The sequence below is a fragment of the Cnephaeus nilssonii genome, assembly GCF_951640355.1.
Source record: "Cnephaeus nilssonii genome assembly, chromosome: 12".
Taxonomy (NCBI): domain Eukaryota; kingdom Metazoa; phylum Chordata; class Mammalia; order Chiroptera; family Vespertilionidae; genus Cnephaeus; species Cnephaeus nilssonii.
In genome coordinates this window covers 47,313,051-47,336,000 of record NC_137083.1, presented here as the reverse complement: position 1 = coordinate 47,336,000, position 22,950 = coordinate 47,313,051, and the positions used below count along the sequence as shown (strand labels likewise).

Here is a 22,950-nt window from a genome sequence, read left to right as displayed (position 1 = left end):
TACTTCGCTATTGAGAAGTTTTTTCTTTGTTCCCAGCCTCTGCTCGTAGCCTGCGTTTGTTTCCAGGCTTGCTGGCCTGTCAAGTGTTGTTATGTCTTCGAGCTATTTCACTTTGACCTGCCATTATAATTATCTGGGTGTCTCTCTTAGCTCAGGCCTCATAACAAAATACCATAACTGCGTAGCTTAAACAACAGGGATTTATTTCTCACAGTGATGGAAGCTAGGAAGTTGGGGCCGGCTAAGGTTGTTTCTGGTAAGAGCTCTCTTCGTGTCTTGTTGATGGTCACCTTCTTACCATGTCCTCACGTGGCAGAGAGTAAACTTGCTAGTGTCTTCCTAGAATGGCTCTTCCCTCGTGGAAGTTCACCCATGTGGCCACATCTAACCTTCACGGTCTCCCTGTGGCCCACCTCCAGACACAATCACGTTAGGAGTTGGGCTTCAACATAGGAGTTTGGGGGATATAGTTCATTCCATAGCAGCAGTTAAGCGACATAGACAAATTTTGTCACCTCTGTCTTCTACCAAGGAGTCACAAATTCTTGACCTTAAATACTCGTGTGTATGATGACTTAACTGTTCCGCTTATAGCTGTTATTTAATGGTATATTAATTCAAACCAGTGCATATTTATACTGTTAAATGTAGTTAACTGGCACAAGCTTTAGTAGTAGTTTAACAATGAAACATGTGTCATGTACTGTGATTGCTCTCAGATTCCCTTGTGTGCGTTGTTATTTCTATAGAAATTAACAAGACGATTATTTGGGTCTATTTCAGCAAGCATGTGGGTTTGAGTATACCTCTAAACTTCAGCGGATGTTTCAGGACATTGGCGTAAGCAAAGATTTAAACGAACAGTTCAAAAAGCACCTGACAAATTCAGAGCCACTGGACTGTGAGTATCTGCATGTTCACAAGCTCCTTTTACAGGCAGTGTTCTGAGTGAAGTCGTGCCCTTTATAGCAAATGAGAGGGATGGCAGTTGTCAAGTAAGGTGGATCCTTTATCAAAAATTCAAGGATAGACAAACAGGGAGTTCCTCCCAGATGCTCTGTACTACCCCTGACTCCTGCGCGACATTAGAGAGAACAGCCATGGAAGCGTGCTGGCCTCTCGCAGGGGCCTATACTGAGCATTGCTTGCAGGGAATTTGGGCAGCTGAGTTGGTGGCTGCATCCAGGTCCTGAGCTGAGAACTCTTCGACTTGTTGGCATGGCCCCCCTACCATGGGCACCTGCCAGCTCAGGCTCCATGCAAAGTTTAATTTTTTATGGTTATTATTATTACAGTGATGATTTTTAATCCTCACCCAAGGACATGTTTTTATTGATTTGAGAGAAAGAGAGAGAAACACCGATCAATTGCCATCCATGCACATCCCAACCAGGGATTGACCCTGCATCCTGGGCATGTGCCCCGACTGAGAACAAACCTGTGACCTTTTGGTGTTTGGGACAATGCTCCAACCAACTGACCCACACCAGCCACAGGGCTCATTATTTTTCTAATCTTAGTTCAGATCCATTCTAAACATTTTTTTCTTCGTATAAGAAACTGGTTTGGCCATATAGTTAACAAGTCAAACTAATATAGAGCATGTGGCTTCAGGTGGGCGTTGGGAACTGGGTCAGGCTGCGCTCCTGTCATAAAGTCTTCTGCAGCCGCGGGTGGCAGCTTATATTGATGTCATCAGAGTTGTTTTGTCTTTCTAAGAAGTGGGGGTTTCTCCCAAAGGGAAGGAGCTATTCCATTGCTGACTTAGCTGAGCAGTGGCCTGGTGGCAGCTACTTGTGTGCTGCGTGGCTGTGTGCGTTCGGGTGTCCATCTGTGCCTCGACTAAAGTAGATGGAGGAAGCCGGCCTCTGATGTCCTGATTCTGAGTTAGGCGTGAAACAAAAAACTCACTCTTCAGAGGAAAAGAATTTCTGGCTTTCCCACCTTTTACTGATTTTAATTGAATAAGTAATTTAATTTAAATTACATTCTGAGTTTTATATTGAAGCAGGACTTTGATTGACTGTTTTAATAAAGAGGGTTTTCCATGTTCTGAGACTAATGAGTTGTCTCCCTGTTTCCCACCCGCCCCAGTGGACTTCAGTATTCAGGTGCTAAGCTCCGGCTCATGGCCCTTCCAGCAGTCCTGCACGTTCGCCTTGCCGTCGGAGGTAAGTGTGCCTCTCTTCCATTCACTGCTGGGAGGAGGAGGAGGAGGAGGAGGGGCAGCCTTCCTGAGGCAGGTGGGTCTGTGAAGGCCTTCCTGCTGGGCCATGTGCCACGCAGTCCTGTGGCTGCCTCTGTTCCACTCAGCAGAGTGCCTGCCTTCCCTTCTGCACATGGGACCTAGTGAGGGCTCTGACGAACGTCATGACCGTTCCCACCTGTCTAAAGTAGAGACCTCTTTTGATTGTACCTTCAAATGTTTAGTTTCCTGTGCTTTGCAAGAGTCCAACGCATGGCATTTGTATTTTACTTTGATGTAAGCACTGACTTTGTAAACTCTGAGTAGTGTGTTTATCTGAAGAACATGATGAGATGTGTATTCACATAATGCTGTCCCTTCCTCCAGCTGGAACGTAGCTACCAGCGATTCACCGCTTTCTACGCTAGTCGTCATAGCGGCAGGAAGCTGACGTGGTTGTACCAACTCTCCAAAGGAGAGCTGGTCACAAACTGCTTCAAGAACAGATACACTTTGCAGGTAGGTCACCTTCTTATTTTGAAATGCTTTTAAGTCTAAATGAAGATAAGACAAATTGTAGAAATCAGAATCCAGTGATTTATGCACCAGAATCTAGAGTTAAGCTTCTGGAAAAATAGAATTGAGGTTAATGAAACAGCCTGGTCTTAGAAGTCAGCTGAGCTGGATTCTCTTTCTGGCTAAGGGACAAGTTACTGATGAGGCTGAGTCTCACCAGCTTTCCGTTCCATAAAATGAGGATGTAAGTGCTTCTGCTTCGGAAGTGGTGTGAACATTAAATGAAATATGTATGAACCCTTTGCACTCGCTTGCTCTTTTCTCGATTCCTTTATTCTACTCGGGATTTAAGTTTTTAAATACCCCAGATTTTACAAAGCGCAGCAGTAGAAAAAAAACTGGAGTTTCTTTTCATACAAACTCATTTATTTGGATTTTTTTATATTTCAAATTATCGATACATTCAAAGAGTATAAAAAGAGCTGCTGCCGATGCTAACCGTGTCGAGTCACACTCGACATCTGAGTGCAAAGGTTAATAATTGTTTGGTACGGCTCCTGCCTGCCACACATCAGTGTTTAGGTGGCAGCTCAATAAGCTGGCGTTTTCTGTATTTAATTGTGATAATAGTTTGTTTCCTTTTTTAAAAATATGTTTTTATTGATTTCAGAGAGAGAGAAACATCAGTGATGAGAGAGAATTACTTATCCCCTGCCTCCTGCACATCCCCTACTGGGGATCAAGCCCACAACCCAGGCATGTGCTCTGACCAGAATCAAACTGTGGTCTCCTGGTTTGTGGGTCAACGCTCAACCACTGAGCCACACTGGCTGGGCAGTTAGTTTCCTTTGACAAAGGGGTTTCACATCAATAATAACTGTCGGTGCTTATGACAGCACTGAGCACTGAGTAATAACAACCTCCAGTTTTGGTCTTTTCCCTCAAAGAGTCCAGGTTCTTTCTACTTGAACTTTAGTGCAGGGTGGGCCTCACAACTAAGAACTTTGTTTACCCTCTGAGAGTGTGTCACCCTCATAGGTCAGTTTTTAGGTGTTAAGAAATCTTATTGCAGGCCCACACTCTGCTCAGTAAACTCTCAGTAATCCACTCTGATAAAATAGCTAAAATGTATGTCATCTGCTATACACTAGGTCCAGAGGTCTCGATCAACCTGAATGTAATGTACTATACAATTGAAATTTTGTTTTCTTTATCGCCAAATACACATAGAAGAACTTGTGGGTTCATACTTTAGTTCCTAAAGTGTCAATGCCCTTTCTTTGACAAGGTGGATGCTCAACAAGGGACATGATGTTGGCCATGACACTGGCCCAGGGCAGCTTGAGGTCATGGCAATAGCCCTGTTCTTCCTTGCCCTTGTATTTTTATTTAAGACACAATTTTTCTTTATTCTTGGATTCTTTAAACAGTTTTTATATCGTCTTTGTTGAGATAATTTACATACAATAAAAGGAACCCATTGTGCCCGGGCCGTGTGACTGTTGTTTGAGCGTCGTCTCATGCACCAAAAGGTCTCCAGTTCAATTCCCAGTCAAGGCACATGCTTGGGTTATGGGCTCCATCCCCAGTACGGGGTGTGCAGGAGGCAGCTAATCAATGTTCCATTCTCTCTACTATCAATTCTTTAAAAAGGGCACCCATTGTAAGTGTACAGTTTGAGGTATGACAGATGTATGCATCAGCGGAACCACCACCAAACCCCTCCCACGGCTCACTCTCTGGTTGGCAGCCGTCAGTCTCCCGAAGCATCGCTGTCTTCCCGAGGCTCTGACCCAGCCTGCACTCAGTGACAAAGCTTGCTGCTCCTGGATTTCCATGTGTTGCTATGGCTGATGAGAGAGAAGGGTGAAGGGATCCCGTGGGAAATGTAGGGGAAATGCTGGGGCTCTGGCGGGAGAAGAGCATCGGCAGGCGGCCATTCACCGCAGTGCTTCAGGCAGCAGAACCTGTCGTGGTTACCAGAAAGCTACCTTTGAGTGCCGTGGTTTGCTTTAAACCACATCAGACTTTACACAGCAAAGTACTTAGGATAAAAAAATCAAATATAATTCAATATGTTCTGTGTCAATAATGTACCAAAGGATAATTTTTCTTGGCGTTTGTGCAAAAACAAATTTGAAGATTGATGTTTCTTTATATACCAGATGGGTGAATATGTGTTTATCTGTATAATTGAGTGTGGATATTTGTGTGTATTTACATGGACAAAACATTTTAGGAGAAAATTCAAAATCACTTTAATGTTTGAAAAGGTAGAAAATGATGTCTTTCAGGAACACATTACATTATAGTGGAATTGCACACACTGTCTTAAGTGCTTCAGATATAGGCGATGTGTTTGTGGGGTGTTTTCCATGTATTTAAATTTGCCTCTCTTTCTTTTATGTGGGGGACCTCAAAGGCATCTACATTCCAAATGGCGATCCTGCTTCAGTACAACACGGAAGACGCTTACGCGGTGCAGCAGCTGACGGACAGCACTCAAATCAAAATGGTATTCTTCCCTTTCTCCCCTCCTTAGTCTTGTAGACATTGTGGGGAAGGTATGCATGGCGGGCTTCAATTTGAAAGAGATATTTGCCTACAAATATGCTCTTATTCCAGGGTTTTAATACACATTTTTAAAAAGTTTAATTAAAAAAATTTCTTTTTTAACATATTTTATTGATTTTTTTACAGAGAGGAAGGGAGAGGGATAGAGAGTTAGAAACATTGATGAGAGAGGAACATCAACCGCCTCTTGCACACTCCCTACTGGGGATGTGCCCGCAACCAAGGTACATGCCCTTGACTGGAATTGAACCTGGGACCCTTCAGTCCGCAGGCCGACGCTCTATCCACAGAGCCAAACCGGTCAGGGCTAATTTTTTTAATTTTTATGTTTATTTTGACTCAAGCCAAATTGACTCAAAAATAATAAGCTGGGGAGCAAGATCTCAAATGCTTGGGAGAATAATCGTTTTGCAGCTTCTTTTATGCATTCGAAATTAAGGAAGGGACCAGATTGGAGAAAGCGAGGTGAAAATTGAATTACAGGATAGTCAAGATTATGTGCTCTCTTGAGGGTTAATACCCCCTTCCAAGGATATCACTCTGGCATCTCAAAGGTGTGTTAACCTAGATGCACAAGAACAGTGGACAGGGCTGGCTTAAAACCTTGCACTAAAGTTATAGGCCTGGAGTGTGACTGCCCACCATGACCTGATCAGTTAGGAATTTATGATCAGACCACCTTGTGAGGTTACTTTCCATAGAACCTCTTTTAAACTCAGTGTAACATGACAGACATGCACATAAATACATGACATAAATAAAAACATATATACTTTTTAAATAAATAAATAAGAAAAATATATAATATATAGTCATCATCCACAACGGCAAGTAGTTGTACTTCTCCCTTTTTGTATTTGGATGCCCTTCCCCCCCCCCCCCACCCCCTTTCTCTTCCCTGACTGCTGTGTAGAATTTCTAGTACATTGTTGGATAGAAATGGCATCCCTGTCTTGTTCCTGATTTTGCTGGAAAGTGTTAGCAGTTTCATTGTTAAGTGCAGTATTAGTTGTGGGATTTTCTTATATGCCCTTCATTAGATTGCAGGAGTTCCCTTCTGTTCTTAGTTTGTTCAGTGTTTTTATCATGAAAGAGTGTTGGATTTTGTTAAAATACTTTTCCTGCTCTGTTGAGATAGCTGTCTTATGTTGAACCACTGTTCATTCTTGGGATTAATGCTGCATGGTGATGGCATATAGTACCTTTTATATTCTGCTGGGTTTGGTCTGCTGGAATTTTCTTGCAGATTTTTGGCATCTATATTCATAAGGTATGTTTGTTTGTCGTTTTCTTGCTACATTGTTGTCTGGCCTCATACAATGGGAATGGTCCAAAATCATCTTGAAATTCTAATGACAAAATGGGTTTGCTCCTTTGCACGTGAGAGTCTCTTCTCATTTCTCCTTACGTCAGAAGGAGACTGAAGCCAGGGTGGAAGGTAGGTTGCCCCCAGACTTGGGAGGGCCTGCGCCCTGGTAGCTGCTTTCAGGCTGACACATCCTTCGGGTGACTCTGCCAGGGTCTTGGCTAATGTTTAGTGGTGGAGCTGCCTCTCTGGCGGGGCGGTGGGGTGGCGGGGGGGGCGGTGGCTGCTCTCCTCCTGTCCACGGTGGACACTTGTTGCTCAGTCAGATTTGGCTCATGATGTGAACCTGTTATGCCTGCTCGACACAGCGGCCATGTTCCGGTGCTGCTCTGGGATTCCAGGCAGGTGACTAGCCTTAGAGGCCTGTCACTTTGACAGCTTAGCCCCATGCCCTCTGACCAGATGGTGCCCAGGAAGACGAGGGCAGGCCTTTCTGTCCGTGCATGGTGGAAGGGGTGGGTGTGTAGGAGTCTGAGTCACAGTGCAGGTCGGCTGGCCTGCATCTTGTTTCAGGGAAGCATGAAGCTGAGGATGAAGTGACCAACCAACCACTGTTCATGGTCGAGGAGACGGCCCCGGGGCCACACGTGCTTAGCGGCTGGTGGACAGCAGGTTGTGCCCTGTGTCCGTGGACAGTGTCCTTCCTGCCCTGCTGGAATGCTCTGGTGTTTCTTCCAGGCAGCAGTGTCCCAGAGGAGCTGCCGTTACTTAAGTGGACAGGTTCCTGTTGGGTTAATTAAGGAATCAGTTGTGTGTGGTCTCTGGTAGTTAAGTATTAACACAGTGGTCGACAAACCGCGGCTCTCAAGCCACATGCGGCTCTTTGGCCCCTTGAGTGTGGCTCTTCCACAAAATACCACGTGTGGGCGCGCACATACAGTGCGATTGAAACTTCGTGGCCCATGCGCAGAAGTCGGTTTTCGGCTCTCAAAAGAAATTTCAGTCGTTGTACTGTTGATATTTGGCTCTCTTGACTAATGAGTTGACCGACCACTGGTCTAACAGAATCATCAGTTTTCATCATTGGGTCATCAAGGCTGAAAAGGTGTTGATGTCACTTTTAGACGTAGGTGCTGGGGGATGTAGTGGCTTTAAGGAACCTCCAAAAGCACCATCTCTTTTCCCTCTGAGCGTATTTGTCAGTTTGGGTGACTCTTGTGTATGTATGGCTTTTATTGCAAAGAAAAATGTATTTTCCCTTTAAGTTACCCCTTTCTCTCTAATTGCAGGACATTTTGGCACAAGTCCTACAGATTTTATTGAAGTCGAAGTTATTGGTATGTTTCTGCACTTTTTAATGTTAAGCTAGAAAAAGCCTTTTTCTAAGATTATATAGTAACAGCTGTTTTCTTGTAGGTCTTAGAAGATGAAAATGCAAATGTTGATGAGGTGGAATTGAAGCCAGATACCTTAATAAAATTATATCTTGGTTATAAAAAGTAAGGAAATCTGCTTAGTAGATGGTCCTAGACCCTAGCCGTCCCCTGACCCCCAGCACATTAACTGCTGTCACTACCAATGGGGGTGGGGGAGGGGTGAGCTCAGTGGGGCTAGATGGGCAGGGGTGGGAGTTTGATGGCATTTGATGATTCCAGGTGTTTCTCCATTTAACTCGTTTTAATTTTTGATTTGTTTTTCATTTGGCAAATAAGTCTCCTTAAATAGCTCATTTTGAAGTTTGGACCTTTGTGTCCAAGTTGTCCTGATTTTATTTCTCCTGACACAGTTGGGAGAACAGGTGAAGGAACTGAATACCTGGTGTACAGGTGTCCCTGACCGATAGAAGAGCCACTCAGTGTTTGGTTAGAGGGCTTGTTTGCAGAGCTCAGTGTGGGAGCTGCCAGGTCACCTCTCAGCCCCTGTCTGGGGAGCAGTTAGAAAGAGACAAGAACCTGGACTGCCTGCCTTTTCAAATAATAGTGTTTGTTTCCTTGATTTTCTTGACAGTAAGAAATTAAGGGTTAACATCAATGTGCCAATGAAAACCGAACAGAAGCAGGAACAAGAAACCACACACAAAAATATTGAAGAGGACCGAAAACTGCTGATCCAGGTGACTGCAGCACGCACCTTGGTGGTGTCTCTCCAGGGGAGGGGCTTTGTCCAGTCTGCTTGGCTGTGGCTTGTAGGTAGCTTCAGGGTGATAAATGGTTCTGGGTGGGGTCAATGAAATACCAGCAAATAAATGTGGTGAGTTTGAATAGGCGGGAAGGAGACTATTTAATGGAGGGGTTAGGCAGCTTCTGTGGCTTGAAGACTGAATTTTCTCATTTTTAAATGATTTTATAGTTGGATTAAGTTATTATAATTGCTCCTAAGACCAAAGGTAGGTAGACAGAAGTCTCTGCCAGCTCACCTGCAGTATGTGTGCTACCTGTTAGGCCCGGGTCCATCCCATGCCTAGACACAGCTTCGGCTGCTTCCTTGCTCGTTGTCCTTAATTACTGAGGCTGAGTTGACGTTTTCCCTCCTCTGTTCTGCAGGCGGCAATCGTGAGGATCATGAAGATGCGGAAGGTCCTGAAGCACCAGCAGCTGCTTGGGGAGGTGCTCACCCAGCTGTCCTCACGGTTCAAGCCTCGGGTTCCCGTCATCAAGGTACAAGAATTGCATAACAGAGGCATTCGGTTTAGAAAAGATGGAACTAAGAGCAGGTCATTGAGTGTTTCCTGAAGAAGGAACTTGGTTATTCATATGCAGATTTCTACAAAGGAAAATGGGCTTAATTTTTAAATTTCCATTGGAATGCAGAGAGAGAAGTCAGACATAAGTGCTCAGCTAGCTGGCTGTACCACCAACACCAGTTCAAGTGAGGCAGTGACTGGCCCGCCAGAGCCCCGTAGGCTCACCATCCACACTAACACCAGCACTGAGCTCTCTAGAACGGAGTTCCCACCGTCCTGTGTCCCCATCACATTCGGGAGACTCGGTCTCTGGTGTAGCATCAGTTGTGTGTTAATCTCTGTTGCTGTGTGGGAACTCCTGTGTGAGCAACATATGGCTCATTTCTGGCTGGTTATTTAAAATAGAAAGGACAGCCAGTGCAGATGGCACAGTTGACGGGCGACTCCCGACAGCCAGGGGGCCCAGGATGGCTCCTGGGGTTGCATTCAGAGCCAGCCCAGGAGCGTTTGTTCAGGGCATCCCATGACTTGTTCCCAACTGGCTTCTGTAGCACCTGATCCAGTTCAGGTATGGGGATGCGTGGCTTCCGGGCTGACGCTGAGGGGACTCCATTCAGGAAGGCAAGGGCTTGGCTACACACTGGAGGGATATACGAGGTGATTATGCTCCTTACTGAGCTGAGAGGTGGGGGATCCATGGTGAGGGTGCGTGTCACTATTCTGCTAATAAATGTGTTTTTCTTTACTACCTCTTCCTTTTTAAATAACACCCAGAAATGCATTGACATTCTGATCGAGAAAGAATATTTGGAGCGAGTTGATGGTGAAAAGGACACCTACAGTTACTTGGCTTAACCCTTGTAGGGGGTCTGACTGTGCCACCGCGGCCAATGTTCCTGGTGGGCAGGATGACGACCAGTTCCTAGCAGCCGCCTGCACCACTGGCCTCCCTTTTTAAACTGAGACCAAGACTCCCATCAGCCGGTCTCAGATGTACATCAGAACTGCTCAGGATCGATACATTTCAAGTCTGTAAATATGGACACCGACGCCATTTAACCTAATTTAAGAACAGAGGGGAATGAACCGTCATGCTGAGGGCTGCATGCTACTGCATCTAGATCAATACACCGGCTACGTGCTAACAGCTGCCTCTGTCTCGGCAGCACTGAGTGTCGGCCACACTTTGAGAGGAATCTGAATGGACCTGCGTGTAATCTGCTCTGAAAACCATTTGTATAGTGTGTTTCATTTTTTAATGTGTGAAATAAAGAAAATTAAAGGATTTCTGTACAAGTTGCATTTGGTTTTGTTTTCAGTTTTACTATTTTCTACATGTAAATGAGAGATGATTGTGCAAACTTATATCCCCAGTGATACAGGCTGCATTCTCTAGATCTTAGCATTTTAAGCCCTCAAGCCCTCTTGTAACTTGTTCCAAACATGGATGCTTTATTTCTGTGACTTCTTCCGGTGACATGAATGTGGCCTGTGAGATTCAATGACGTGTTGATTCCATCTGCCACTTGTAAGGATGAAGGGTTAATCCTTTGACCACCTGACCTGGGAAACAGGTGGGGAAACTGAGAAGAGGGAACTTGTCACAGTGAGTAGACGAGCTGGGAGTGATGTACGGCCGGCGAGCAAGTGTCAGACTTGGAGGTGCGTTACAGCCCGGTGGCTCCTTCATTCTGGTTCGATCCAGTTGTTAAAATATAAGAAGCCATGGTTCCAGATGAACTCGGGCTGCTCCTGGGAAAACTCCCAAGATCCCAGCAAGCGGGGGGCATCCCCTGACAGCAGGACCAGAGACCAGATGGCAAGCTGTAGCTCTTTCAAGCACCTGCTGGTAAGTTGGCATGTTCTCAGCTGTGTCCCCCCCTAAGGAAGCGATCAACTCCCAGCATTGGGGCCTTGGTTCCAGCCTGCACAGGACTTAACTCCTTCGTTCTTTGTCCACAGTCAGTCCCACGGTTGACTCATCACATCATTCACTTCCTGACCGGAGGACAGAAAAAATGGGGAAGTGGTAGCAAGACCTCCTGGGCATGTTTGGCTCTGCTGCTCAACTTTTGTAGGTTTGTTTTCTTCCTAAACCTCACAGTTTTCTTAAGGGTGTGAGGACTTGAACATACTTACCAAAGTAGACCTATAATGGGGTTGGTTATAAACGTAGAAGGCATAGCCAAAGGAATGTGCAAAAGTTAAGTTCTTAAAAGAGTTTCTTAGAATAATCTAGCACATTCAGGTTTTAAAAGTTAAAGGTCAAAAAAGTTACAGGATATAAAAAGTAATAGTAATAAGACTAAGCATTTATATAATGGTTTCCACATTTATTTAGTATCTTTTTCAAGTGATTCCCAGTATAAACCAGGACCATCCAGGGGACATGCTCCTCCTATCCCCCATCCTAAAGATCCAGGCCCTGTCCACCTGGGAACCAAGCCCAAAGCTGCAGTTACTTTATTGGCCTCTGGAGACACACCCAGGAGTCTTTCAGAACCTGCTTTAAATCCCATTGCTGGCGTGTCTTGAGTTCCTCCAGGATCAAGAGTACCCTGGGGTGAGTACCTTGGCTAAGAACAGGAAGCAATGGAACAGGGATGGGTTATGAAGTGGTTACCCCACATCCTCGGATTCCATACCTGTACCTGCGCCCTCACATTAGGGGGGGGGACGACTTTTTTTCACTTCATTCCCCAAACCATATCCTCACCTAACAAGGGGATGGTCAGGAGCCTCCAAAGGCAAACCAGAGAATGGAATTCCCTTACCTACTAAATGGAAAAAGACACTGAGGCATGTGCTTTCAGGTTAACAGCTCACATGGAAGTCTCAAGCTGCTGGCAGGCAAAGGCCCAGGTGTTCTGAAAACCCTCTGGTGAGTCCCTACGGAATCAGTGACTACAGGGGTGCCGGGCTGTCTGTGCCCGGGTCCTGCAGCCCGAGAGCACCACCTCCTCTCCTAGAGGGTAGACCGGGCAAGGCAGGACCTTCCACAGCAGGTCTGCAAGGGCCAGAGGTCCTGGGTTGGGCTGTAGTCAAACACGCCTGCACAGCCATAAACGGCTGGCAGATCCCTTGGCAGTGCCTCTGAGGAAGCAGCTGGAGTACAGGCTTAGTAACTGGTGAGGGGGGGAGGGGGAGTGTATGGTTAGGGGGAGGGGGAGTGTACAGTTGATTCAGGAATGAAGCACCTAAATTTAAAGGATTTTTATTGACTGAGCACTTTTAAGATGACCAACCTCCTTGCTGAACATTGGTATCTAATTTCTCGGAAAAACAAGATTTTACCACATACAGTGAAAACTTAGATGTGCTGCCCTGTTTGAACTGAATCCCACTTCTGAAGACGACTTCTTTTCTTCCAGGAATCACAGTAACTTCGCAGATGGTGGTTTGATTTTACCCACCTAGAGCTCATCTTTCCCGTTCTTCAGTGGCAGACCAAGTGAAATCTTCAAGGTGAGATTTGTTTTAAACCACTGTTCATACTTGATGTGCTGACCCTCACTGGGGTTGTTTCTGACAAGGGGCTGAGGGAATAGCAAGCATGTATTTCAGCTAATCCAGCAGGAGCCCAGCTTTCAACAGAATACTTAGGTTCTCTCGAAAAGTTCATGAATTTGGCCCTGGCTAGCATGGTTCAGTGGTTAGAATATCAGCCCATGCACCAAAGGGTCACAGGTTCAATTCCCCATCAAGGGCCATGTACCTGGGTTGCAAATTCGATACCTAGTTAGGGCTCATACAGGAGGCAACCAATCCATCTCTCTCTCATATCAATTTCCCCTCCCCCTTCCTCCTCCCTTCCACTCTAAAAATCAATGGGGAAAAGATCCTCATGTGAGGAGTTAAACACACAACAGTTCACAAAATCAGACCCTTTCTTGATGAGCCATCTACGTAATACAACTTAACTTTTGCAGGATGGGGGCAACTGTTAAATACCTGGGTGCAGGTGGGATTAAGATTCTGTGGTCACTGAATGGCTATAGGGGAGGCTGGAGGCCGAATGAACCAAACAATATTGAAAAGTAATTAAGCAGCGGTTTCTGGGTAGACTATTACAATTGTTATTTTAACACATTGCGGACAGATCACAAAAATTCTTGTGTTTTCTGTTCTAAGGCTTGTGGCCGATCACAAGAATTCTCGGCTTTTCATTGTCATTTAGAGAAACGGTGTAATGGAAAACGCATTTGCGGAAGTTAAAAATCAAAAAAGGAATTAAAAGTGATTAGTCTCTTGTCATTAGTAATAAAAATATCAATTTGATATTTTTATAAAATTCTGGATATATTTGCTGACAATTTATCAGATATTCCAAGTGAAAGTGATGAAAGCTTTGACAGTGATATAGTTATTCCTTCAAAAAGGCAAAAAATAGTCATTTCAAGTGATTCTGAACCTAAAAATTTGAACAATTCCACACGATTTTGAGTAATTTGCATCTTGGTTGCCGAGATAATGATTGGTCAAAAGAGGACTTTCAACCTAATTTGGAAAAGCCTGAAGGTAATTCTGGGGTTATAGTTATACCGTCTTGATAATTGACAACAATCTGTTTGAACTATTTTGTCATCAATCGAACATATATTATAACCAAAATTAGGGAAAGCACAAAATTTCGAAAGCAATAAAGTGGTCTCCTGTTACTCCAACAGATATGAAAAAAATTTTAGGGCTTATAGTGCTAATGGGGCATAATAAAAAGGATACTTGGAAAGAATATTGTTCTACAAATCCAGTTCTAGCTGTTCCAATATTTCCTCAGACGACAAGTCAAAATCGTTTTGAACAAATCTGGACTTATTGGCATTTCAATGACAAATCTTCATCCAAGCTATTTAAAATTCATCTGTATTCGGACCACTTTATTAGTAAATTTAAAACAATGTATGAACCTGTGCGAGAGTTATCATTAGATGAAGGTATAATTCCCTAGAGGGGACGTCTTCTATTTCGAACTTACAACCCAGCTAAAATTATTAAATATGGTTTACTTGTAAGAATGGTATGTGAGAGCAAGACGGTATATTTGCAATATGGAAATTTACACAGGTGAAGGAAAAAAATTGAATGACTCTACTGTCACTACTTGGGCCGTATCTGGAATTGGGGCATCATATATACCAAGGTAACTATTACAATAGCATTTCAATTGCAGAAACTTTATTACTACAATAAAACGAGTTTGTGGAACAATTCGAATAGAGGCTTGCCAAAATGTTTGCAAGATGAAGCACCTACACTTTAAAAGAGGTGAAATAGACTTCCGAAGAAAAGGTGACGTTTTATTATTGATTTGGAAGGATAAAAGAGAAGTTTGAATTATTTCAACTATCCATGATGCTTCCTCTTGTCCAGTATGACAAATTGGCATATTGGAGAGGAAATAAAGAGGCCAGTTTCCATTGTGCAGTATAACTATATGCAAGGTGTTGATCTTGCCAACCAGTATCTTTCAACATTTAATATCCTTAGAAAAGCAATAAAATGGACGAAGAAAGTAGTGCTTTACCTGATTAATTGTGGACTATTCAATTCATTCTGGATTTATCAAGTGCTCAATCCAGAAAGCCAAGTAAGATACAAAGACTTTCTTGTAATAAATAACTTCAAAATGCAATGGGTATTTAATTTTAAAGCATGCCTTTAACATTTATGTAAAATGTTTCTTGTACTTGTTCAATAGAAACTTATCTGGCTACTGGGTAAAGCTAGCAATAAAACTGGTCCGCAATGTGTTTATAAACTACAAAATATTGATTGAAAAGAATTGTGAAGCAGTTAGTCTGTGGGTAAGGTGCTGCCTAGACTTGGGGTCAGGACTGTAGCTGTAGGTCATCTCAGTAAGGTTTTGTGTTGTTTTGTAATCTTTATTTTGAAAGTATTACAGATGTGTTGTCCGTCCCCCCCTTTTTTTTAAAGTTTATCCATTTTAGAGAGGGGTAAGAAAGAGAGAGAAACATCCATTTGTTGTCCCACTTCCTTATGCTTTCATTGGTTGTTTCTCATTATGTGCCCCAACCAGGAATCAAACCCACAACCCTGGCACCTTGGGACCATGCTCTCACCAACTGAGCCACCCAGCCAGGGCTTCATTGAGGTTATGACCATTAGGTGAAAGTTTAGGGACCAACTGGACTACCTTCTGTCAGCTCGCATTCCTCCTTAGAGAACAATGTGTAATATTCCTAAACAGTTTGGAAACTATTTAAAACACCTGTATTCTGACACAATACTTGTTACACTCTTATTTCTGTATCCCTCTGGTAGGGAAATAAACACACAGACTACAAGAGCGATGATTTTCAATTGGTGTGCCACAGGGGCACTGACCTCTTTTCCCTTACATCAGTGGTCAGCAAACTGCGGCTCTTTGGCCCCTTGAGTGTGGCTCTTCCACAAAATACCACATGCGGGCGCGCAAGTACAGTGTGATTAAAACTTCGTGGCCCAATGACAGAAGTCGGTTCTCGGCTCTCAAAAGAAATTTCAATCATTGTATTGTTGATATTTGGCTCTGTTGACTAATGAGTTTGCTGACCACTGCCTTAAGATTGTCAAATAAAAAAATAAAATGACAACTGCCAATACAATAGCTGTCAGGTATGAATCAAAATTATAACCTATTTTGTCAGATCAACAAAAAAATATATTTTTGTGTGTGTGCGCCACAGAATTTTAGTAATTCGTTTAGGTGCCATGAGATGAAAAAGACTGAAAATTGGTCTACAGTAATGGGGGTAAGCATACTGTTATTTATCGCTGTGCCCCCTCCTTCCCCCAAACCCAGTCTGAAGCTGACCAACTCTGCTATAGACGCCCATTATTACCACATGGGCTATAGTGAACAGGTGAGAACTCAGTCCTCATGAAGGTTCCAAAAGCTTGCTGTGTATGAAGAACTACTGCTTCTTTATGCTGCGTTTGGGTCTGTGGTGTATTCAGCAGGCAGAACCTCCCTGGACTCAAGGCTCTACCACCCAGTTGCTTGCACCTGGGGATGGGTTGGGAGGTGTGAACAATGGGAAAGTGTTGACTAGAATGAGACCCCTGTTGATAGACACCCCTGGGGTGAGCATTCTCAGGGTGTCTCCTGAGCAGGCAGGCTCACGTGTGCTAGTGCACAAATGGGCTGCACTCATGCTGAGTGCCCAGGTTGGAGCATGGGCACCCAGGGCAAGCCTGAGAGTTTTCCTAAGTGACTCCATCAGCAACAGCCAACTGAGCATGTGGCACTGTTTCCTGGGAATAGTTAAGCGTGGCAGAGCAGACCTAAGGGTAACCCATAGGAGAAGAGCATGTAAAGCCAGATCTTTTCGCTGCCAAAGCTAAGTGGCAAATTAACTTTATTTTAGGACTCTTGTTGCTATAGTTTGTGCATTGATACAATAGAAACCAGTCTTGTCAGTGTTTGCATAATTAGTTAAGTTTTAAATTAGTTTCACGTTATAAATCAGTAATTTTATCTAACTCTAGAAAGGACCAAATACACAGACTGACTGGAGCCGTTTTTAGTTACCCACAGTATTGGTCAGTGTTATCTTGGGAGGGTGCTGGAATGCTATCACTGTGCCCTCAAGGTTTCCTTGAAAACTACTTTATTAGCCTCCTTTTTCGTGGGTAGGTAAGGAATCTTGTTCACACTGCTGCATTTCTGAAGGATTGGCTAAAGGACCTTCGAGCAAAACAGGTTCTTGGAACTCACCTAAGCCAACACTGTCGTTTTATATGCAGAGAACGAGGCTTAGAGGTAGCTCTCCAGACCACCCGCTGACTGGGATATGCGCCCCTTCCCCCTATCTCAGGATACAAGTAGTTCTAATTCATTTAGTTATTAATAGGCAATATTAAGTATAACTAGGCAAAGTATATACAGTATTATATGTAGGTAATAAAGTCATGTTTCTATTACAGTTATACAGGGTGGGGCAAAGGTAGGTTCATACAGTTTAATAGAAATAACTAATACAAAAATAAACGTTTCTGTACTCACAACTATAAACCTACTTTTGCCCACCCCTGTATTTACTGTTATAACTAAGCAAATTAATGCCACTAGACGAAACCAAAGGTGTTAAATGTGAGAGTTTGCTTTCCCTTGGATGCAGTCCTTTTCTAAAATCGGCTGAAGCTCCCTGATAGATGCCAACAGTGGGGAGAAGTTCAAGTATTATTTATTCAAAGTTGAAAAATGTACCATACTGCATTATTGCAAAAACTTACTGGTACAAAACACTTTGCAGCTGGTGAGAAGGCATAAAAAGTTGATGTCTAAACTCATTACTATAAATTATTCTTACAGTACATTGCAAATTCAGAATTTCAAACTGCATTTTCTTTTTCTAAATTGCCCACAGTACTCGAGGTTCCTGAAGCTAAGGCAGCTGTTTTGGAGGAGGCGGGGAGGAGGTAGCAGACGTCAAGGGATCTCCATCTCACGTTCGATGCCCACGTACTTCAGGGCGTCAGCCTGGCTGTATCTGAAACGGCAGGAGACAGGCATGACCCCGGCCCACCGAGGTGAGAATGAACACAACCACCCACTTACTTCAGTGGGTGCAGAGAAACGCACACACATCCAGGGACCCAGCTGCGCCTCATTCACCGCGTCCTCCCACTCCAGCACAGTGTGTCCTCGGGCGCTGTCCCACCTGCTTTGGGTCGTACCTTCAAAGTGACAACACACGGGCCCTAGTTTATGACAACTCAGGACTCAAAGACGGAACTTCTGACTGGGACGTACATTCAGCCACAGGATTGAACTAGACAATCACCTGACTACATTCAGGAAAGTTTTCAATAGCTTGTCAGTTTATCCCAAAGTGTAAACGGCCAACCTGATGCCAGACCTGTAAACACCACCTGAGGGTGAGCAGGTAGGTTATTGGCCAACAGTCCTCCAGCACTGAACGATTTAAGACAACCCGAGCATATCCTCAAGGACAGCAACGCTTTGCATAATGATCACACCCAGCTCCTACCAGCAAGATAGAAAAAGGGGGCTGTCTACATTCTTTTCATTCTATCTTTAAAATAACCAGTGCTTGTATAATGGAAACTATATCCTAACTTCCCACCAACACCCAAGGCAAAGAATGACCTAAGATTAGACGCTCCAACAACATAAGACCCAGAGAGCAGAGAGCCAGCCTCTGTCCCCAGTTCCGAGTCCAGGAGAAAGCCCTCAGGTCACACCAGAAATGCGCTGTTACTAACCTGTAATCAAAAAACAGCTCTTCACCAGTCTGGATGGCTCTCTTCGCAAAGATCCCTATCCTGTGATCACCATTCACCATCATGACTAGAAAGAGACACGCTGGTGTCAGCGAGGGAAGGGACAGTCACACAGGAAATTGGTCTAGGCCGTGCATCACTATCACTGGGGGTCCTGGCATCAGAACAGGAATTCTGACTCCAGAAACACCTACCTTTTGCATAGCAGTTTGGATTGACTGAATGATTTGCAAAACGAATTTTGTTACCCTTACGGGTTGCGTCCACCACAAAATCTAAAGAAAAAATAAGCACAATGCAGTGAACAATTCTAGTTTTAGGTCTATAAACACAAAGTTCCTATGATTCTGGAAATACAATTGGTTACAGTTCTTCAGGGTTTGCCTTCAAAAGCAAGTAAATCATTCAGCCAACTTCGTCCAAATGACATTTGCAAGAAAATGCTGTTCTAGGTAAAATAAATGGACAATTCAGGAGAGTTGTCTCTCAAATGCTATTACCTAACTGTAAATATGTTTTACTGAGCAAAACATTGCCCCCCAAAAAAAGGAATTTAGATTCTTCTCAACCTCAAGAATAAGCATTTTTGCATCTAAAATTAATTTTCAGCCGAAACCGGTTTGGCTCAGTGGATAGAGCGTCGGCCTGCGGACTCAAGGGTCCCGGGTTCGATTCCGGTCAAGGGCATATACATTGGTTGCGGGCACATCCCCAGTAGGGGGTGTGCAGGAGGCGGCTGGTCGATGTTTCTCTCTCATCGATGTTTCTAGCTCTATCCCTTTCCCTTCCTCTCTGTAAAAAATCAATAAAATATTTTTTTAAATAAAAATAAAATTAATTTTCATTCTGTTTGAGGGACCTGTTCATAGCAAAACCTATCTCTGTTTCAACCAAGGGTTATCAGAATGTCTTAGATACTACGCGCCTGCTTTTCATCACAGCGCTCCCTCACCTCCCAAGAAAGCAGCACCGTTTAGCTGCTCAGTCCCTTGAGAGCCAGGAAGTGCTGGAGAGGCTTTGAAATTCAGTACCCTCCCAGGTCAGAGGCACTAACTGGAGGAAGTGTGCCCATCTGACTCAGGACCCTGGGATGTCCCACAGCCAATGTCTTGCATAGCTCAGAGTGCCCGAGACACTGCCGTTGAATATGACCCGCTCCTCCCCACAAGTGATGGCAACAACCCATTTTTAAGTTTCTGCCAGGGCATGAGAAACACCAGCTCAGAATATGAATGATGGGGCTCCCAAGTGCCATCCAGAAACTGAGTGCTCTGACTCCTAAACATACCGTTATTCAAGTTGAAGAGAAAGCTGCACATGTATTTATCATACACTTTGCCTCTTCTGTCGGCTTCATCTTGAGAAATTATCTTAAGAAGAAAGACAGTGTTAGATTAGGGACCACACCACACAAGTTCATCAACAGAATTGGAGCCCTGGCTGGTTTGGGTCAGCGGTTAGAGCATTGGACTGAAGGGTTGCAGGTTCTATTCCCGGTCAAGGGCATGTACCTCAGTTGTAAATTCCCCAGCCCTGGTAGGGGCGAGTGCGGAAGGCAACCAATGTGTCTGTCTCCCTCCCACTCTCTAAAAATTGATGGAAAGAATATCCTTGGGTGAGGATTAAAAAAGAGAACCGGACCTTCCTGAGGAAGCTCAATAAAGGGTCACTAGGGCCAGTTTCTTCAGACTGCATGCTAGTGTGGCAAAGAACAATGGACTTGAAGGACTTCAACTCAGAAATATTTCCACATCAAAGTAATTACTCTTGTTCTACAAAAGTCTTTCTACTGAACGAAAAACTCAAGGTGGGCTGATTCCAAACTCAAGCCCTATGGCTTTTCCCTAACTCTATTAAAGGCACAAGATTAATGACATTCATTTCTAAGTCCTTAATAACGAGGCTGTGGATTATGTAGGACAGACTCATCGCAAACCTCGTGTTCTTCCCCCCTTGTCTCCAGATAAAGGCTAAATGTGACTAGGACTGAAACAGCCCAGTTGCCAAAAAAGGCATTTTGTGTTAATTCATTTCTAACCAGACCCTCTAGTCATGCCCAGTGATAATCAATCCAAAACAAAGTTGCTGCATAGCAAGCCCGGAGCTGGATAGCTCTGGCCTTACCTCTCCACAGTATTCCGAGATGAATTCATTTTTCTGTACAGGATCTTTGATGAAAATCCCCCAGCCAGCCACATCAGATGGTGCCAGCAATAAATGCTAGAGAATAAAGCAACAGTCATTTAATCAGGAGAGCAAAGTGGACTGTTGACAAGATCCCAGGGTGAATCCCTGTAAATCCTCTGGCCCCTTGTAGCCACCAAGTACCCTGAATTAAGAGCCTGTGATGAGAGGTAAACTTCCCCACTTTTGCCAAAGGGGCTGACAAGCTGCAGTGCTTTCGGTTATTTGTAAATAAAGTACAGAATGTAAGATCTACCTCCCAGAAAATATCAACTAACCATCCTTCAACAAGCTACCTACAACAGCTGCCGCCCTTGCACTTCCTGTCATTTTGGCATCACTTAATGATTCACTTCAACGTGCATTTCATACAAGGACATCAAACCCCCCTCTCCCCACAGTGACCCCTCTTTTATTCCTACCAAAACCAAAGCTCAGCTGTTCATCCCACAGCAGCTCCTCACAACAGCATGGAGAAATGCCAGGAGGTAGTGTCACTATCTTGTCCGTCCAGCATTCTGTTCTTAGCAGATGCCAAATGATAAGCAGGGCCAATTCTAGTTAGAGTATGTCTGGGAACAAATCTCTCACTTTCTACCCTGGTTCATTATGCTTTCATCCCAAATTTCCTTGAAAACGGCCCCTACCTAATCACTCAAGCTATTCCTATTCTAATCCAGCCTAGTTCACCTGTCAGGGAAATTTCCCAAAACCTCCCAGAAACTAAATTAGCTAAATAACATTGTTAAGTAAATGAAACCCAGTTGGTAAGAAAGTATCTACTCAGTTTTCTGCTTTCAAAGTTAAACCGAAGGAGTTTATACCATTACAGTTAGGGGCAGGAAATGAAATTTTTTTAGGGTTCATCATGGGTCTGCCATGGGAAACAGTAGAGAATCATTGTGACAGAATGACCTCAATGGATAGGAACTACCCAGAGAAAAGCCATCTAAACACTTGGAAACATAAGAGCCAAAAAATAAGGCACTGCGGGCTATAAGCAGTGCCGTAGGGTGATCTAATTCATGTGACCCAAGGTGGAGGTCAACAGTGGGGCTTGGGGTTCCTGCTCCTTTCAAGTCCTCAAACTCAGGGATTCCCAACCCAGAAATGGGTTCATAAGGGTACTACTCCCTCATGGAGTTACGAGGACTAATGAGTAATGCACAGGGCACTTAGCCAAGTGCCTACTGTATCTTAAATAATAAATGCCAGCTATTATAATAAAAATGATTGATTAAATAAACGCACCACCTACTCAAAAAAAAAAAAGTAAGACACTGACCTTTCCCAGTATACATTGTTAGTTTCCTTTGCTTGGTCATGAAGGTCATAGTTGCTACAATTAAAAATCACCTGCATGCACTTCCCAGTTATGTAAATCCTGCCTGTGATGTTTTCAAGGTTATTAAAAGAACACAGTCTGCAAAAACTACTGTGGGAAATTTTATCTCTTGTTCTGCACAAAAGGAAAATTGGCTACTATTTGAAAGAATGGATCTCTATATTCTGATAGGAACGCCATTTATTTGCAGTAAGGAGAATAGATAAATGACTAATTCTATTCGCTAAACTTAAAAAATTCAAATCTACTAAACTAGGAAAACACTCCTTATTCCAAACCTGAAACCATTCATAGCTGGTTCCTCCTATGCTACAGAGGTGGGTGGGAGTGGCTACCCAAGGAGAAACCCAGGCTCTCCCCGTCAGCTGCATCATTCATTCAGTGATCACTTTTTGGCCCGGCTAATGGAGTGAGACCGCTAGCCTTGCCCTGCCATGTTCCTCATCCCTTGCCGCACCTTCTTAGAGCCCCGCTGGATGCTGCAGTTCTTGCAGGACACGTTCTTGCTGTCCCAGTGGTCAGCAGCTCCACACGTCAGACACAGGTCGGGGTCGCACTCCCGAACGGCCAGGTAGCAGGGGCACTGCTTGGTGTTGCACTGTGCTTTGCAGCGGCAGCCAGGAAAGCGGTTCTGACCTGCAGAGACAGTCACCGTCGTGGACTCATGGAACCCTCACAGCAGCCTCCCTATCCTGCTGCACAGATGAGGAGAAACTTCCTTGTATCCGAGCTTCGTGGGCCGCTTCCGTCAATAATGAGTATCACCACCCTTATGACAAGTTCGTTTATTCTGAAAACTGAACCACCCCAACTCTGACAATTTCTAGTTCCCAGAAAGTATTTGGGTAGCTATTTCTATTCCCCTTACATTCTGTGCCAACGTCACTATGATTAAATTTAAACCACCAGAG

At 44.1% G+C, this 22,950-nt stretch overlaps 2 protein-coding genes across 14 annotated transcripts in view; one reads left to right on the top strand and one right to left on the bottom strand.

Moving 5' to 3' along the window:
* CUL1 (cullin 1) overlaps positions 1 to 10,566 on the top strand; it is a 97,355-nt gene extending 86,789 nt beyond the window's left edge. For both annotated transcript variants that reach the window (XM_079785620.1, XM_079785621.1), the window contains 9 exons: positions 784 to 901; positions 2,095 to 2,171; positions 2,573 to 2,704; positions 5,124 to 5,216; positions 7,871 to 7,918; positions 7,998 to 8,080; positions 8,589 to 8,694; positions 9,125 to 9,238; positions 10,039 to 10,566. In XM_079785620.1, the coding sequence (XP_079641746.1) occupies positions 784 to 901; positions 2,095 to 2,171; positions 2,573 to 2,704; positions 5,124 to 5,216; positions 7,871 to 7,918; positions 7,998 to 8,080; positions 8,589 to 8,694; positions 9,125 to 9,238; positions 10,039 to 10,119 (852 nt within the window). In that variant the 3' untranslated portion in view covers positions 10,120 to 10,566. The remainder of the gene's footprint in view (positions 1 to 783; positions 902 to 2,094; positions 2,172 to 2,572; positions 2,705 to 5,123; positions 5,217 to 7,870; positions 7,919 to 7,997; positions 8,081 to 8,588; positions 8,695 to 9,124; positions 9,239 to 10,038) is intronic.
* Positions 10,567 to 10,687: 121 nt separating this feature from the next.
* Positions 10,688 to 22,950, bottom strand: part of EZH2 (enhancer of zeste 2 polycomb repressive complex 2 subunit) — a 71,272-nt gene continuing 59,009 nt past the window's right edge. For 6 of the 12 annotated variants that reach the window (XM_079785629.1, XM_079785624.1, XM_079785632.1 and 3 more), the window contains 6 exons: positions 22,497 to 22,675; positions 20,635 to 20,730; positions 19,799 to 19,880; positions 18,705 to 18,785; positions 18,493 to 18,577; positions 10,688 to 17,756 (listed from right to left, as the gene is read on the bottom strand). In XM_079785629.1, the coding sequence (XP_079641755.1) occupies positions 17,696 to 17,756; positions 18,493 to 18,577; positions 18,705 to 18,785; positions 19,799 to 19,880; positions 20,635 to 20,730; positions 22,497 to 22,675 (584 nt within the window). In that variant the 3' untranslated portion in view covers positions 10,688 to 17,695. Of the gene's footprint in view, positions 17,944 to 18,492; positions 18,578 to 18,704; positions 18,786 to 19,798; positions 19,881 to 20,634; positions 20,731 to 22,496; positions 22,676 to 22,950 lie in introns of all 12 variants that reach the window. The other 6 variants (XM_079785627.1, XM_079785631.1, XM_079785622.1 and 3 more) reach the window with 2 other exon arrangements.